The sequence below is a fragment of the Arvicola amphibius genome, chromosome 12 (genome assembly GCF_903992535.2).
Source record: "Arvicola amphibius chromosome 12, mArvAmp1.2, whole genome shotgun sequence".
Classification (NCBI taxonomy): domain Eukaryota; kingdom Metazoa; phylum Chordata; class Mammalia; order Rodentia; family Cricetidae; genus Arvicola; species Arvicola amphibius.
In genome coordinates this window covers 66,335,439-66,351,172 of record NC_052058.2, presented here as the reverse complement: position 1 = coordinate 66,351,172, position 15,734 = coordinate 66,335,439, and the positions used below count along the sequence as shown (strand labels likewise).

Genomic DNA, 15,734 nt, shown 5'->3' with positions numbered 1-15,734 from the left:
CCCTTATTTGGATATAATCTTTATTTCTACTTTATTTCATATTATAAATGACACTAAAATTTTTTCCATACCTATTTTGGTTCATATCTTTACATACATTGTTATTGATGGAGGTCAAGGCAGTGAAACTTTTTTAAAGACAGGATTTCTTTGTGTAGAATTCCCTCTGTAGACCAGACTGACCTCGAACTCAGAGATCCACTTGCCTCTCTCTACTGAATGCTAAGATTAAAGGTGTGTGCCACTACCTTTCAGCTGGCAATAAATATTTTTAAATTGTTCAATATAAAACAACAAAATTCGTTTTGAAGAGTTCATCCTGTTATATCCATCCATTATATGGGAACAGTATTAGTTTCTTACATACTTTATTGACACACAACAATATAGAAGAAGTCACATATTAGAAAAAGTCACAAATCCTAAGCAGTCAGTTTGGTGAGTTTATTACAGGAACACTCCATTTGAGTGGCACCTAGAAGCATGAAGTAGATTTTTGCAGTACTTCAGGAGCCTGTTGGAGGTGTGTTCAAGTCATTACGTACCCCTACCCTCCAACTTTAGATAGCAAACAAATTCTACATACAGCGTTTGAAGGCTCAGGTGCCACATTTTCTGTGTATACAATGATTCCATTATGGAAGTATCATGCTCATTGTTTTTGTTTGTTTTTTTAGAAATACTTATAAACTGTTTTCGAAAGACTTTTATAAAGTTGCAAACTGCTAAACATCTCCAAAATTGATCTTTCTCATTCAGTGTACATTAAATAAATGTAATTTCTGAATTGAATAAATGCTGTCTTAAACTAATTTAGTTGATAAATAGAAAGGGGATTTTGCAATCCAGGACATGTTGTCATAACCATCTTGTTCTGAGGTTTCTAGAATATGTATATAACTGAGGTTCTAAAGTTTCAGTCTTTTTTGTTTGTTTGTTCTTTGTTTTTTGAGACAGGACTATTCTCTGTAGCCCTGGCTGACCTGCTCTGTACACCAGGCTGGCCTCAAACTCACAGAGACCTGCTGCCTCTGCCTCCAAGTACTGGGATTAAGGGCGTGTGCTACCACCTCCTGGTTCAAGTTCCAGTCTTATGACTCCCTGGAGAGACTTGTTAATAAAGACTCCCCTTAAAGAGCCAGTGGCATAGGTGAGGACGAGGCAGAGAGAAGTGTATTTTCAGTAACCCCTTAGGTGTCTGAGTCGGGCACTTCCCCACGTGAGCTCCAAGGGAGCAGAGAACTAAACATGGTGCCTGCCGCATACTTGGACATATCAGATATCAGTAAGTGCTTGCAGCATGGATCGTGGACTTTGAATGTTGAAGCAAGATGGTTTTTTGTTTAGAGTTAACCACAGTAGGAATTTTAAAGCCATGGCATGCCTGATACAGTTCTCTCTTGTCAGGGTGTGATGGTGCACACCTTTAATCCCAGTACAGGGAAACAGAGGCACGCACGTCTCTGATTTCAGGATTATTAGTCAGGGCTACAGAGTAAGACCCTCTTTATAACAACAAGAGTTGAATACCATAACATTTGCATCTGTTAGAATAAGTCCACTTAAAATTTCAGAAAAAAATTCAGAGAAACAGAAAATCCCAAAGTATCTTGACATTTTTTTTAAAGAAAGAAAATTGTATTGCAATTACAACATGCTTACTTTAGACTCTTTTTTAGTGTTTTCCATTATAGTTAGATGTAAGAATTAAAATGGTTCATATTTAATAAAGTTTTGCTTAAGGTAAAGAACATTTCCCCTGATTTTTGATACTTCAGAAATTCACTCAGCTGTTAGTAGTAGTCCATTCTGTGAATGCTGCAGCTCATTCATGAGCACACGTGCAAGAGGTTTTTGGTATTAATGGTGAATTCACTTTAAGAAGAACAGGTTTACATGTGTTTAGAGGATGCTAGTCCTTGAGCACAGGCTTTAGGTTTTTACCCTCACATGTCCTTTATTGGCTCTATGACTTAGAGAAGATGTCAGTCTTTCTGCACCTAGGGCCCCTCAGCCTGAAAACAGAAATCACATCAACTCTTTCAATCCCCAGGAAAGTTCAGGAGAGCCCTGATTCTGTCTGGTATTTGACTTTTCTTTCTAGTTAAATTTAGTTTCTGTATTAGCTGTTTTTGATTTCAATTTCCTTTATGTTTGAAATTGAAAACAAAAGCCAAAGAATGCTGTCTTTTTGCTTAAAGATAGACAATCAAGTGTGTATTTTGCTAATATGGGAAATACTAGCCATAATTTTCTTTAAGAGTATTTTTCCCTTTGTTTTCTGCCCTTGTGGTCTTATTAGGACATGAAGGATCAGATGTCATCTTCATCTGTGCAGGCATTGACTGAAAGGAAAAACAGACAGGTGAGAAAACACCCGAATATAAGTGTCCATTAAAGAAAATATGTGTTTAGATACTTGGGGTTTGAAATTGTTGATCACCCTGGCTTATGGGATCAAGATCAAGTCCTGTGTCCACTGTTTCTGGGTGGTGGGGTAGGTGTTGTGATCAAGCGCTGTGTCTACTGCCCTGGGTGGTGGGGTAGGTGTTGTGATCATCTCTTGTTTGTTAGTCCTATTCTTGTTACTTGCCACTGTAACAAAGTCGGAGCCGGTCACATGCTTTTGGGAATGTGCCAAGGCATGACAGGAGATCACAAAATATATTAATTCTACTTCTTTAAAAAATTTTTCTTTTCATACAATATATTTTGTTCATATTGTTTGCCCATCCCCTAACTCTTCCCAATTTTTCCCCTCCTTACCCACTTCATTTTATATTCTTTCTTTTTCTAAAACAAGACAAAAGCAAGCTGGGCGGTGGTAGCACAAGCCTTTAATCCCAGCACTCGGGAGGCAGAGGCCAACCTGGTCTACAGAATGAGTTCCAGGACAGCCAGGGTTACACAGAGAAACCCTGCCTTGAAAAACCAAAAACCAAATCAACTCTACCCACCTAAAAAAGAAAAATCAAAAACTAAAACCAAACAAGAAAGCAAGCATGAGCACGCACACAATCAACCACATGTGTGTGGTCCATTTTGTGCTGAAGTGCTCCTGAGCATGTGGCCCGCTCCAGTGTGGTTACTGTCGCCCAGTGCCACTCCCGAGACTTGCACTCTCCCAGCGTCATTAAGCAGCAAATAGCGTTGTTTGGGGATGGGACTTGGTGCCCACATCTCTTCTCCATGCTGGGGTTTTGTCTGGCTTGCACCTGTGCCGGGCTTGTCCGTGCCATCACAGCCCCTGTGAGTCCGTGTGCGCCTCAGCCCTGTTGTCTAGGAAATGCTGTTTCCTTGCAGTCTCCCGGCTTTTCCACCTCCTCTGCTGTGCAGCTCCCTGGCCTTGAGGGGAGGGGTGTGATGCAGACGTCCCAAGTCTTTGACTGCATGTTGTGTAGTTGTGGGTCTCTGTTCTAATTCCCATCTACTACAAGAAGCAGCTTTTCTGATGCACTGATTTTATGGTTATTAGCTACACTTCTAAAAGATCCCACTACCTCACAGGAGTGCCACAAGCTAGGGCCCAAGACTTTCCCACCTGGCCTTCAGCAGACATTTAGACAAATATTTCCTTCTGGACAGCTTTCCTCAACACTGCCCCCTCCCCCCAGTTCCCTTGCTCCTGCTGATGGGCCCACAGCGTCTTCTGCTCTTCCCACCTCCTGTGAGCCAGCATCTGCTAAAGACTCTTGATAACTTTTTAAGTGTCTTTTTAAGGGACTCCAAGGTCCTTGATAATAGCATGGTTATGTTTCAATTTTGGTGTAGCCAGGAAGTTGCTGTGCCCCTAGTTTAGCTACAAGTTCAAGGCCAGTCAGGTCCACATCGTGTGAGCTCAGCACCGGTCTGGGAAATATAGTGAAATTTTGTCTCAAAAATAAATGAATTGATGTAGACATCTGAGTAATCCTTAAAATGTTTCAAATTTATTTATTTATTTTTTTTGAGACAGGGTTTCTCTATATAGCCTGAATTCACAGAGATCCACCTGCTTCAGTCTCCTAAGTGCAAGGATTTAAGGCATGGGCTACCGTGCCTGGCAGCACGTTTCATATTAAATCTTTTCATTTAAAAATGTTGATTATTGATGGGGGGTGTTTTGTTTGCTCTGGGACAGGGTTTTGTCGTGCATGTAGCTATGGCTGGCCCAGTTTGTCCCAGAACTCAAAAACAATCTTCCTGCTCTAGCTTTCTGAGTGCTGGGATTACAGACTCGAGCCACCATGCCGGGTTGTTGCAAGTATTTTAACAAATGGCACACTTTTGTAGGAGGGAAACTCCCCTGGGGGCTGGAGAGATGGCTCTGTGATCACAAGCACTTGCTGTCCTTCCAGAGGCCTGAGCCTCACATGCTGCTTTCAGCCCCCGTCCTAGGCAACTCACAGCTACCTGTAACCCTTGCCAGAGATCCAGTGCCTTCATCCACATGCATATGCCCCACATGCAGATACACACGCTCACACAGAATTAGAAATAATAAAAATAGAGAAGAAACTCCTTTCTAATTGTTAAAATATGATCCTTAAAGAATTTACAGCTATCACCTAGAACTTAAACTCGAATTCAAGTTCTGATTTGTTTGAGTTTCTTTTGGTGAGGTAGAATATTCCTTCAAGCCTGTTTTTCTTGTTTGCTTGGGTTGTTTATGTTGCACTTTTTGTTTGTTTTCATTGTTTTTTTGTTTTGTTTTTGTTTGTGTTGTTTTTTGAGACAAGGTTTTTCTGTGTAACAGCTCTGACTGTCCTAGAACTTGCTTTGTAGATCAGACTGGTCTCAAACTCACAGAGCTCCACCTGCCTCTGCCTCCCAAGGGCTAGACTTAAAGGTGTGCACCACTCCTGCCTGGTGGTTTTTATTGTTCTTATCTACCTCTCCCTCTTGTGTTCTGTTTTGGAATTATAGGAAAAGCTATTGGTCAGCTTGTCCCATCTGCCCTACTTTACCCTTCAGAGAAGTTTGTGAGTGGTCAAGGTGGCCTTTACCTCATGGGCCTATGGCAGACACTTGACTAGACCCTAGCCAGAGCCAGACTGCCCTAACGCTACTCCCCACTGCTCTTTCTCATCTTCTCCTAGCTGCTCTCCTTAGAGACAGAGTCCATCCATGAGGCCCATTTGGAGGTCTTAAAGACAGAGTGAGCCCTTCCTGATGTTGCTCTAACCATCCTGCCAGGTACCACCCTGCACTGCCACATCCAAGTCTGGTCCAGGCTTGAGGACCGTTTAATTTGCTCAGCAATAGCTTCGAGTGTTTCTCTTGATTGGTTGTCCCTGCTCACACAGGCGCTACTCGGAGACAGCAGCAGCCAGAACTGGAACACAGGAGTGACGGATCGATACGGGCGCCTTGATCGAGAGCTGCAGCTAGCCAACTCCCATTTCATTGAGGAGCAGCAGGCACAGCAGCAGGTACCTGAGAACAGCTTGTGGAGGACAGGAGGTAGCAGGCAGGGTGCCTCGCCTGACTCTTCTGCTAGCCACAGCCTTATTACTAAATGACAAGCAGGTTAGACCTGAGCCTGTCCTGTGCTTGGTTGTTGGGTGTGTAATGATTGTATACACTGTTTAAAATCTTGAGAGCATGGTGTCCCAAGGAACTAGACTTGACCTCAGGAAACGCAGAGCTGACATCAAAACTGCGGAGGCCCAAACTGTGCAGGTCTTGTTTTTGTTGCTGTTTTGAGATGAGTTATCACTGTATAGCTTGGGTTGGCAGGCTGGCTTCCACCGTGGAGATTTGCCTCCTTCTGCCCTCGGTGCAGTTTAAAAATGTATGCTACCCCCAAATAAGGCCAAGGATTTTACAAAACCAAAGCAGTCCCTTTTCCCCTTTATACATTCAGGTTTTTATTTAACAAAGATACTTTTAGAAACATTGAGTTCTTGTTTTTTCTATTGAAAGTTGTCGGTTTGTTCCATAAATTATATATAAAAAAACCACTTGCTTTGATGGAGATTGAGGTATAGAAGGAAAATGAACTTGTCTCCATGTTATTACATTTTATATTTGTGTATTTATTGTTATTGTCTTATTGAGGCAGAATGATGCTATGTTGTCCAGGCTGGCCTTGAACTCATAGTTGTTCTGCCTCAGCTGCATGCGTGTTGAGATGTTAGGCCTGGCCCACCATGCCAGCTTGTATTCTTGCTCTTATGGATACCAATGCTAGTAAAAGGAAGGTAACAATTCCATTATGTATCAAGATATGAGAATCATCTGTCCATTGAAACTTGGGTTCATAAATACTGTGTGTTTTGTATATATTTGTAGGCTGTGTTGTTTTGCTTTCTTTACGTTATTATGTTGGCCTAACTAGTAGTTTGTTCTCAAAATGGTATAATAAAGCAAAGATTTTAATAGGGACCACAGCACAGTTGAAAGTATGTCTTTGTCAGCCAACAGTTGTCACCAAGGCAAATTATTGTCGTTGAAGTAGAGGAAAAGGACTCTCTGCGGTCTTCCAGCATCAGCTGTCTGCTAGGCTCTCCTTCGTTTGTGCTGTGGAGATGTTGTTGCACTGAAACCTTGATGTTGGCAGTGAGCTTCCTCTTCCTAACCAACCCCTGATGTGGTGGTCATGTGCTCGTGTGCTTCCGACCATTGTCTGTTCCCTTATTGGACCTCAGCCAAGCAGAGTAAATCTCTCTTGGTGGTTTCAAGCCCTGCTGACTGTTCACAAGTTGGATCAGCAGGCGGTGTGGGTAGCTTGACAATCTAGTCTTTGGAGCAGTGTGTTCTCAGAGCCAATGGTCTGGTTCTTTGATTCCGGGCTTTGCTTTTGAATGTGAATTGTCCCAAGCTGGCAAAGAAACTAGCAGCTGCTGGAGTGCTGGGCTTGGAACCAGGTAAGATGGATTTTAATTGCTTATTTCCGTTTCTCTGGCACCAGTTGATTGTGGAACAGCAGGATGAGCAGTTGGAGCTGGTCTCTGGCAGCATCGGGGTTCTGAAGAACATGTCCCAGCGCATTGGAGGGGAGCTGGAGGAACAGGCAGTGTGAGTAGTGAGATGCCCTTATCTGCAGTGAAGTGAGGGGGAGCCATCCCATGAGACCCTGAAAGCCCAGCAGTGAATTACATGGCTGGTAGAAAGAAAAATTAACTTCATTTATAGTTACGGTTTTTACTTTGTTCCACAGGTTAGCTCTGCCAAAGAGGCAAATCTACCAGATAAAATTCACAATGGTGGTTTAGGCAAAGCTGTTACTTAAAAATTGTTTAAAAGATATATAAATTTCTTTGAGCAGACCCCCCCTCTCCCCCACCCTCCAGTCCCCCCACCCCCGCAAGACAGGGTTTCTCTGTATAACAGTCATGGCTGTCCTGGAACTTACTCTGTACCAGGCTGGCCTTGAACTCACCAAGAGTCTCCTGCCTCTGCCTTCTGAGTGCTGAGATTAAAGGTATATGCCACCACTGCCTGGCTCTCTGAGTAGATTCTTGAGGTGTCCAGATAGGGCTGCAGACTCTGGAGACAGCACTCTGGAGAGGATGGCAGGCATGCAGGGAGACGGGTGAAGGTGGCATTAGAACTCTCAGCTATCGTCCCAGGACCCTACTACACTAAACAGAAATTATACTCTTATGAAAGAACATTTAAATTTGATTTTAATTAGCAAAAGCAATCTTCCCTTTCAAAACAAAGAAAAAACAAAACATAACTCGTAAAAGTCGCTTTTGTTTAAGAATCTTGTCTTTTACACTCTAAAAGTATAAGCAAAGACAGCTTTCTTGAATACTGCTATATAATACCATTCTGTTTTCCCCCCACAACCTGGAAGGGTGAGGGTATCTACTAAGATGTTCCAGAAACTCTACACATGCTCATTATCAGTTCCTTCTGGGCCCTTGTTCTGCACCAGGCTTCTGGGAGGCTCTGTGGGTATAGGAGTGAGCAGCAAGACTCCGCCTGCCATTCAGAATCTTTGCTGCTTCTCGGGTACAGCATATCCTGTACAAATGAAGGAAGTAGTCCCATGTGGTGGGGAGAGAGCCACTGTTCTGTGATAGGCTCGTGCAGCTGACTGTCTTCTCCAAGAAAGAGGGTCAGCTGAAAGCGTGGGATGTTTAGGAGGTTGGCAGTGGAGTGAGAGCCAATGACTCTGCAGGGATGCCAGCAGGTGTGTGGGTACAGGTGTGTGTGCACAGAACAAGGTAGTGAGTGTCTAGCATGGGGAAAGAAGGAGCAGAAGTCCTGACAGGGTGTCAGGACAGCAGGGAGGGCCTTGTCAGTGTGGTGAGAAGGCAGGGCTTTGCCTTTTCAGTAGGCTGGGAGGGCCAGGAGGCAGACTGTGGAGTAATGGCGTGAGCAGGGGTTGGGATTCGGGTGATATACCAGAGTGGAGCCAGGTGGGTATGCTAGATGGGAACAGCGGAATAACAGGAACCCAAATGCACAGTTTGAGTTTCTACTTCAAACGGAAAGGGGCTTGAGCCACTTGGTTGTTGCAGCAGCTTGAGCATAGAGACAAGCTGACCTACCGCTAGTTCTGAAGATGGAGAAGTGACAGTCTGTAGCTCCATTCCCTTCACAGTCGCAACAGCAGACACAAATGTTTTCGCAAAGATATGAGAAACCTCTGGAGACCCTTTCCCGTGTAGCTTGCGTGGTGGAGGCGTCGGTCTCGGACACCAGATCTCTCGTTTCCATCGGGTAGATGCTCTACTGCAAAGATGGACAACATACCCAAAACCCGAAGGACTTTCTGTAAGAAATGTGGCAAGCATCAGCCTCACAAAGTGACCCAGTATAAGAAGGGCAAGGATTCCCTGTACACCCAAGGGAAGCGGCACTACGATTGGAAGCAGAGTGGTTACCGTGGGCATACAAAGCCAATTTTCCGGAAGAAGGCCAAAACTACAAAGATTGTGCTCAGGCTTGAGTGTGTGGAGCCCAACTGCAGGTCCAAGAGGATGCTGGCCATTAAGAGATGCAAGCATTTTGAACTGAGAGGAGACAAGAAGAGAAAGGACCAAGTGATCCAGTTCTAAAACTTGTGTTTTCTGAGAGGAAAATGCTGAAGCAGTAGGAAAATTACCTGTTAGAAAATAATGTTATTGTTATTAATACCTAAAAAAAATAATAAAAAAAAAAATAAAAAAAAGACCCTGGAGACCATAGAACAGGAAACAGCAGTTATACCAGTTTAGATGACGGACAGCAGGCAGGCGGCTGGCTGTAGATTCAGTAGGCCAAAAAATGCTGACCCCTGAGCCAGTGGGGCGTGAGCAAGAAGCAATGTGATTCCCACCACAAACCACTCAGCTGTGGCTAGCCTGCACTCAGGTGACTTCATGTTCATGTTGAATATTGATCTAATCCAATTATACACAACTGTATCAGAGAAGTGGGAAGGATTCTGAGGTGAGAGTTCAGAGGGCCAAATCCTAATCTATTAGCACTGCACCATCAAATGAAGTCTGAGCACAAAACTCCGCAGAACATACAAGCATGCTCCTCGGAAGTGGAGAAAGTACCTGAAGAAGCTAAGTGACGGGAACATGTATAGTTTAACATAAAATCCCTGTCGGATTGTTTTCCTATTTAAACTGGGTGTTCATGTATCTGGTAACAATAAAAGGGAAGAAATACGGGTCTCGAGCTGATATATGTGCTGTGTAGGAGACGAGCCACCAGCCTCCAGCTACTGAGCGTGTGGGATGTAGCTAAGATTGAGCTAAGATGTGCTGCGAGCACAAAGTGAACGCTACAGTTTGAAGTAATGGGGCGAGCAGTTTATTCGTAATCTTTGTTACTTGTGAAAATGTTGTTTTGGATATAGTAGTTTAGATAAAGTGTTAAACATGAATTTCAGAGGCTGGGGCTGTAGCTCAGTTGGGGTAGTGCTAGACTAGCGTGCGTGAGACCCTGCACTCAGTCCCCAGCAGTGCATTAGCCGAGCGTGGAGGTCACACATTTGTGGGGTAGAAGCGGGGGAATCAGAAGCCGAGGATCATACTTGAAAGTTTAAGGCCAGCCCGGACCACATGAGAGATCCTGGCTCAATTTTTAAAACCTTTTTAAAAGCACAGCTGCCAAAATGCAAAGTAGCATTTGTGACCTGCATGGTCTTTCTGTCGGGCAGAACTTGGCTGTGGCTGTCCTTGGCTGAAGACTGAGTGACATGCCTGTTTCAGCTTTAGTGAGAAAAGTCACACCCAGCATACACAAGTAGCCCTTGGTTTTCAGTGCTCTGCCTGGAGATGCCAGCCAGCCAGGTCCAGGGCTGCCAGGTTCTGAGATGAGCTAAACATGTTTTAATTTGAAAACTCGGGTATAGAACAAAGACTTATTTACTTAGTTGTCAGTGTAGAGTTTGATAGTTAACTTAATGAGGGCTTGGTGGCTCTAGGTCCTGAGGGACTGTCATGCTCCTTTGTGGGCCTGCACCCAGACCAATGGATTATAGCTGCCAGTGGCATGGTCAGAGTAAATAAGGTCTTTGTAGGAAGGCCCCGCTACTAATTGGTGTGTTAATTTTAGCCGCAAACTAATCATGTTCTAGTTAGAAGTTAAAGTCTGGAATGTGTAGTAATTTATGAAATAAGGGTTGCTAGAATACAGGTACAGTGTTCATTCAGTGCTGTGTTTACCAGCAGCGTGCTGGGGCATCATAGCGGAGGCCTCCTGAGCTGGTCTCCAGTTCCTGGAGAAACACCACTTGTTTGAAGAGATGGGGTATCTCTCTCTCTCTCTCTCTCTCTCTCTCTCTCTCTCTCTCTCTCTCTCTTTCTCTCTCTCTCTCTCACACACACACACACACACATACACCATCCACACCCTACCCCATCCACCATCAGGGATGTCAGGTATCCTGACATATTATAATAAGGCAGAGTGCTCTAAAGGAGAATCCGACTGATTTAAAGTACATTCCTTAACTCACTGACACAAAGTGCTTTTGTGTGTTATGAGATTCTCACAGGCACCCCTCAACAGGTTGGGTTGGTAGAATCGTCCTATTTAACAGATGACTGAAGAGTCTCAAAGAGTTGTATGGGGTGCCTTGCTCAAGGTAGCAGGAGACAAAGGCTGCCTCTCTGCTGGCGCTGTGCCTGAGCCGGCAGTGTTGTACAGTCAGTGCCCTACTGCCTCATCTGCGAATCTGAAATTACAAATCCGAGTGTTCAAGCAGACTCGTGATGGAGGAACCTCAGCTGAACTGACTGTAGCTGTGATTCCTCATGCTTCTGCAGAAATCCAAGCATGCTTGATTATGGGAACTATGCCAGACCCTACTAAGGGGTCTTGACTAATCTATAGCATATGTAACTTACCTTAAAAACAAAAAACAACAACAAAAAATCCCATAGATTTCCCAAATTTATAAAAATGTAAGTTGCCCCAAGGATTTGGGGTAATACAATGCAGTCCTGAGTCCCAGAGGCCCCTTTTTATCTTTATTGAGACAGAGGCCCAGGCCTCACTTAATCCACAGTAAATACAAGGTCTGCTGACCGCCTCCTTCCTCCTCCTTCTCTCCAGCATGCTGGACGACTTCTCTCATGAGTTGGAGAGCACTCAGTCTCGACTGGACAATGTGATGAAGAAACTTGCAAAGGTGTCTCACATGACCAGCGGTATGTATGTGTGACTCTTGGGAATTCCTGCTAACTCTGCCGGTGCCATTCTCCTGCCTGCAGCCTATTTGTCTGTGCTACATTAGGATCAGAAAGGAGAAAGCTACTGTGCAGAAACCATAACTTCTGCCCGTGATCAGACTTTGGAGAAGGGTCTTGTGCCCAACACTTATTGTTGACTGTTCTCTCCGTGGAGAAACTTCCTTGCAATTATAAAATCCTTTTTTTACTTTTTATTTCTCTTGTAACTTTAGAGAACTTACATTTTTTTTTCTTTTGGTGTCTTTATTTTAGCATGTATATGTGTGTGTGTGTGCATACTTGCCACAACACATGCGTGCATCAGGCATGACAGCAGGCATTTAACCCTAGGGAACTTACTTAAAGCGCTGATATACCACTTACTCCTTTCTGTGAACTATCTTCCTTTCATCGTTAGAAAAATACCTACCACTTCAGGCTATGCTAACATTATAAAATGATGTCGCAGCAAACGTGTGCCAGGATGGGGGATGGAGAAGTAACTTTTCAGGTCAGTTTCTGTGTTTGAAGATGTTTTCTAATGACTACGTTTTTTTTTTTTTTTTTTTTTTTTTTTTTTTTTTTTTGGTTCCTACAAATCACCTTCCTTGTCAGACAGGATATATTTTAAACCAATACCCAGTATCTCCTCTTTATCTGGAGGGGGTTGCTTGGTGAAAGGAAGAACTGACATATTTCTTGAGGTAATTTGAATACTTTGGGGCCGTAGGATGCCTCCTTCATTAAAAGACCCTTCCCCCATTTCCTGACACCTCATTTCTCTGTTGGTTTTCTACTGTCAGATACATATGACATGGAAGATTAAAATACAAATGCCTGTGTACACTTCATCAGTTTGCATCCTAGCTAACTTACAGAATAGTATCTAGAGCTTCATTTCTTAACTAAAAAGCAGACGATTGTAGGTATAGCTCAGTGTATTGTAGGTACTTGACCCGGCATGGGAGAGGCCCATGTTCTATGCTGAGCACCACAGAAAGGTGAGCATTGAATGAACGATAATGCAGTTATTTAACAAGGTATTCATGCTCTGTAAATGCTTTACACTATAGTAGAAAAGACCCTAAAGGACAAGGAACCATCAAATCCAAACAAAAAAGAAGCTCATATCTAGAGTTCTTTCCTTTCTGTCTAGGCCAAATGTCTTTCTGCTTCAAGCAGGTTCTTTGCTTGAAGCTGTGCACATACAGGAAGCAGGCACCAGCTCAGTGTCTCTGCCCCATGATTAGAGAAGGGTCTGAAATTTATTCTCTGGTTCCCTCTTTCTCTCTTCTACCTATATAGTCCTCTACTTTATTTATGTATTTGTTTTTAAATTTTATGTTTGTGCATGTGGTTTACATGTGTGTACACATGTTTTTGCAGCTATGTGCATGTGTGGAGACAAGAGGTCATTTTAATTTTACTGTTTATTTATTGTGTATGCACATGCATGTGTAGGTCAGAAGACAGTTTGAGGAAGTCGGTTCCTCCCACCATGTAGGTTCTAGAGATCTATCTCAGGCTGTCGGTATTGGCAACAAGCACCTTTCCCTACTCAGCCCTCTTGCCAGCCTCAGCCTTACTCATTAACCCGACCGAACCTCACTATTTTGGCTAGGCTGGCTGATCAGTGTGAGCCCCTGATCCACCTGTGTCTGCCCCTTGCCCTCCCCCCCACCAACACTGGGGTTATAGGCACATGCCGCTGTATGGGGTTTTACATAGCTGTGGGGATCCTACGTCAGGCTCCCATGCTTACCCAGCAGACACTTTACCCACTGTCAGCTCCTCAGTACCCTTGTATTAAAAAAAAAAAAAAAAGAAAAAAGTTGTCTTGAGGAAGTATTACATAACCAGTTTAAACACCAGGCCTCTCGCTGGTCTATGTGGTAGCTCTCCTGTCAAGTAGCTACTTGAGCATCGCCTCTCTCAGAGAAGAGTGGGTGAGCAAAGGTGACCTATGTCTTGTTTTCTAGCATTCTGGGTGTGAGTAGTTTAGAAAAGTCCTGGCAATGTGTTTGTAACACCAAGACTTTCTTATGCTTTATTCTACTTTTTTCAGAAAGGAAAGTTTGGGAAACAACACGAGATATTTGGTTATAATTGTATACAGAAAAGAGCCAGGTAACAGAGCAGTTAGTGTGGAAGAACCTTCATTTTAATTTTTGCTCCCCAAGAAATACTGCTATGATGTCTGCTTCAGTGTGATTGTCTCTTAACCATAGCATTTGGTTACGTTCATTGTTTTCTCAAACCTGTATGTCAGGACAGTCTGAAAACACCAGAGTTTGGTCGAGCAGGCCTGAGCATACATGAGCAGCTCCTTAGAGCCAGGCCCTCCCATCCATTCTTAGCTGACTGCTTCACGGGAGAAATGGGCCAGGACTCCACACTCACTTTTGTAGATGACCCAAGAGGGACACTAATTTGCCTTTCTCTTACCCAGAGAAATACTCTTTTGAATAAAGCCAAGATCCCCTCCCCCATCAACAGTCTATGATTCTTTTCTCTTGGATACAGGAAATATTTTGAGAAAGAAACTACCATTGGAGTTCCCTTTGTTCTTTCTGCTCGCTGAAGCACACTCTGTGCTGTAGGTGGAGCTTGGTGGCGGAGCTCGGGCTTATCTCTGAGTTACAAGCCTGGTACTGTAGTTAGGACTCATTCCTGGTGTGCTTAAAGCCATACAGGAAGAGCTCAGATGTCTGCTAGGGTAATAGCTCCCTAGGGTTGCCTAGCTCATGCCTCATAGAAACAACTTGCCACTTCAGAGGAAAGTGGCCTTGAAAGTGCAGCCCTGGGCTCTGTGTCTGCTTGCTTAGCATCCCTGTGCTCTTATCAAGATGCTCAAGAGAAGGCTGTTGGAGAATACAGAATTTGGACTGTCAAAGGCCGAGTGGGTTTAGGAAATCTGGCCCTTAGAGTGGTGGGATGCTGGAGGGGGAGGGGCAGGAAGTATGTGTGAGGTTGTGGGAGAGGAAGGAGGAAGCAATTATCTTCTCTGGCTTTGCCCTGGTAAGTGTCAGTTGTTTTTAATAAAAGTGACTTATTATTGCATTCTTATATTAATAAGCTTTCTTCCTTTCTTCTTCTTCATCCTCTTCTTTTTGTTTGCTTTTTGAGTTGGGGTTTCTCTATATAGCCCTGGCTGTCCTGGAACTCACAGAGATCCACCTGCCTCTGTCTTCCAAGTGCCATCACACTTGGCCTGATGCTGATGCTGCTTCCTCCTCCTCCTCCTCCTCCTCCTCCTCCTCCTCCTCCTCCTCCTCCTCCTCCTCCTCCTCCTCCTCCTCCTCCTCCTTCTGTTTGTTTTGAGGCAAGGTATCACTGTGCAAGCCTGCTTGGCTTGGAGCTCACTCTAGACCGGGTTGGCCTCCAGTTCATAGAGATCCGCCTGTCTCTGCCTCCCAGTGTTGGGATTAAAGGTGTGTACCACCACATAAAGCACATTGTATAAGTTTTGACAAAAATATATGTATCCGTCATCTTGTCATACAGGAGAGCCTTGTTTCTCTAAAAATTTAATTTTTGGAACTAGTACGTAATGTTTGTATGTCTTTATGAGCCGCAGAGTAGAGTTTTGACCTGTGTGTGTGTTCAGTAGTAATCAAGTGAGGAAATGGCATATCCAGCGCCTTGCCGTGTTTCCATTTCTCTCACGCTCCCTGACAGGTTGGTTGAACTTCTGGAAGTAAAGCTCACCAGTGTTGGGTTTCCCTTTAACTGGCGAAATCTTAGGCATGACCACATGGACTTCCCAGCAGATGGTCAGTTACAGCTCATAGTTCCCAGCTCCACACTGGTTCTGGTTGGTCACTGTTGGGATTAAGGTGGGGGAGGGGCTCAGCTCTGCTATACGAGTGCCACCGTTTGTAGTTTTTCTGCTGTTAGGGGCAGCAGCCCGCCCTGTGACTTTACTCCTGGAAGATCTAAGAAGAAGAGCTGTTTTTGTCACTGTGGTCACCCTGTTCTTGTTAGAAGGAGTGGTAAGGAACCATCTTCCACACTGGACTGGAAACTAGAGTCCAGTATCTTTAAAGAGATAAGAGAGCGCTTTCCACACCCTGGCTCCTGTGATAGGCCGGCTCTGCCTCTCACGCCTTTCAGTCTGCTTCAATTTTCTCT

The 15,734-nt window shown here is 44.1% G+C and overlaps 2 protein-coding genes across 2 annotated transcripts in view; both read left to right on the top strand.

Moving 5' to 3' along the window:
• The window catches only part of Stx6 (syntaxin 6), a 41,623-nt gene that overhangs the window by 21,183 nt on the left and 4,706 nt on the right, over window positions 1-15,734 (top strand). The window contains exons 4-7 of the mRNA XM_038349879.1: window positions 2,303-2,365; window positions 5,286-5,411; window positions 6,893-6,999; window positions 11,488-11,582. Of these exons, the coding sequence (XP_038205807.1) occupies window positions 2,303-2,365; window positions 5,286-5,411; window positions 6,893-6,999; window positions 11,488-11,582 (391 nt within the window). The remainder of the gene's footprint in view (window positions 1-2,302; window positions 2,366-5,285; window positions 5,412-6,892; window positions 7,000-11,487; window positions 11,583-15,734) is intronic.
• On the top strand, window positions 8,603-9,626 carry LOC119827929 (60S ribosomal protein L36a-like). Its single transcript, XM_038349881.1, has one exon. The coding sequence runs from the start codon at window positions 8,676-8,678 to the stop codon at window positions 8,991-8,993; it is 318 nt and encodes a 105-aa protein (XP_038205809.1). The 5' UTR covers window positions 8,603-8,675; the 3' UTR covers window positions 8,994-9,626.

Bases quoted from the DNA above. Each gene is read 5' to 3' on its own strand.
- LOC119827929 (XM_038349881.1), top strand. From the start codon at position 8,676: ATGGACAACATACCCAAAACCCGAAGGACTTTCTGTAAGAAATGTGGC.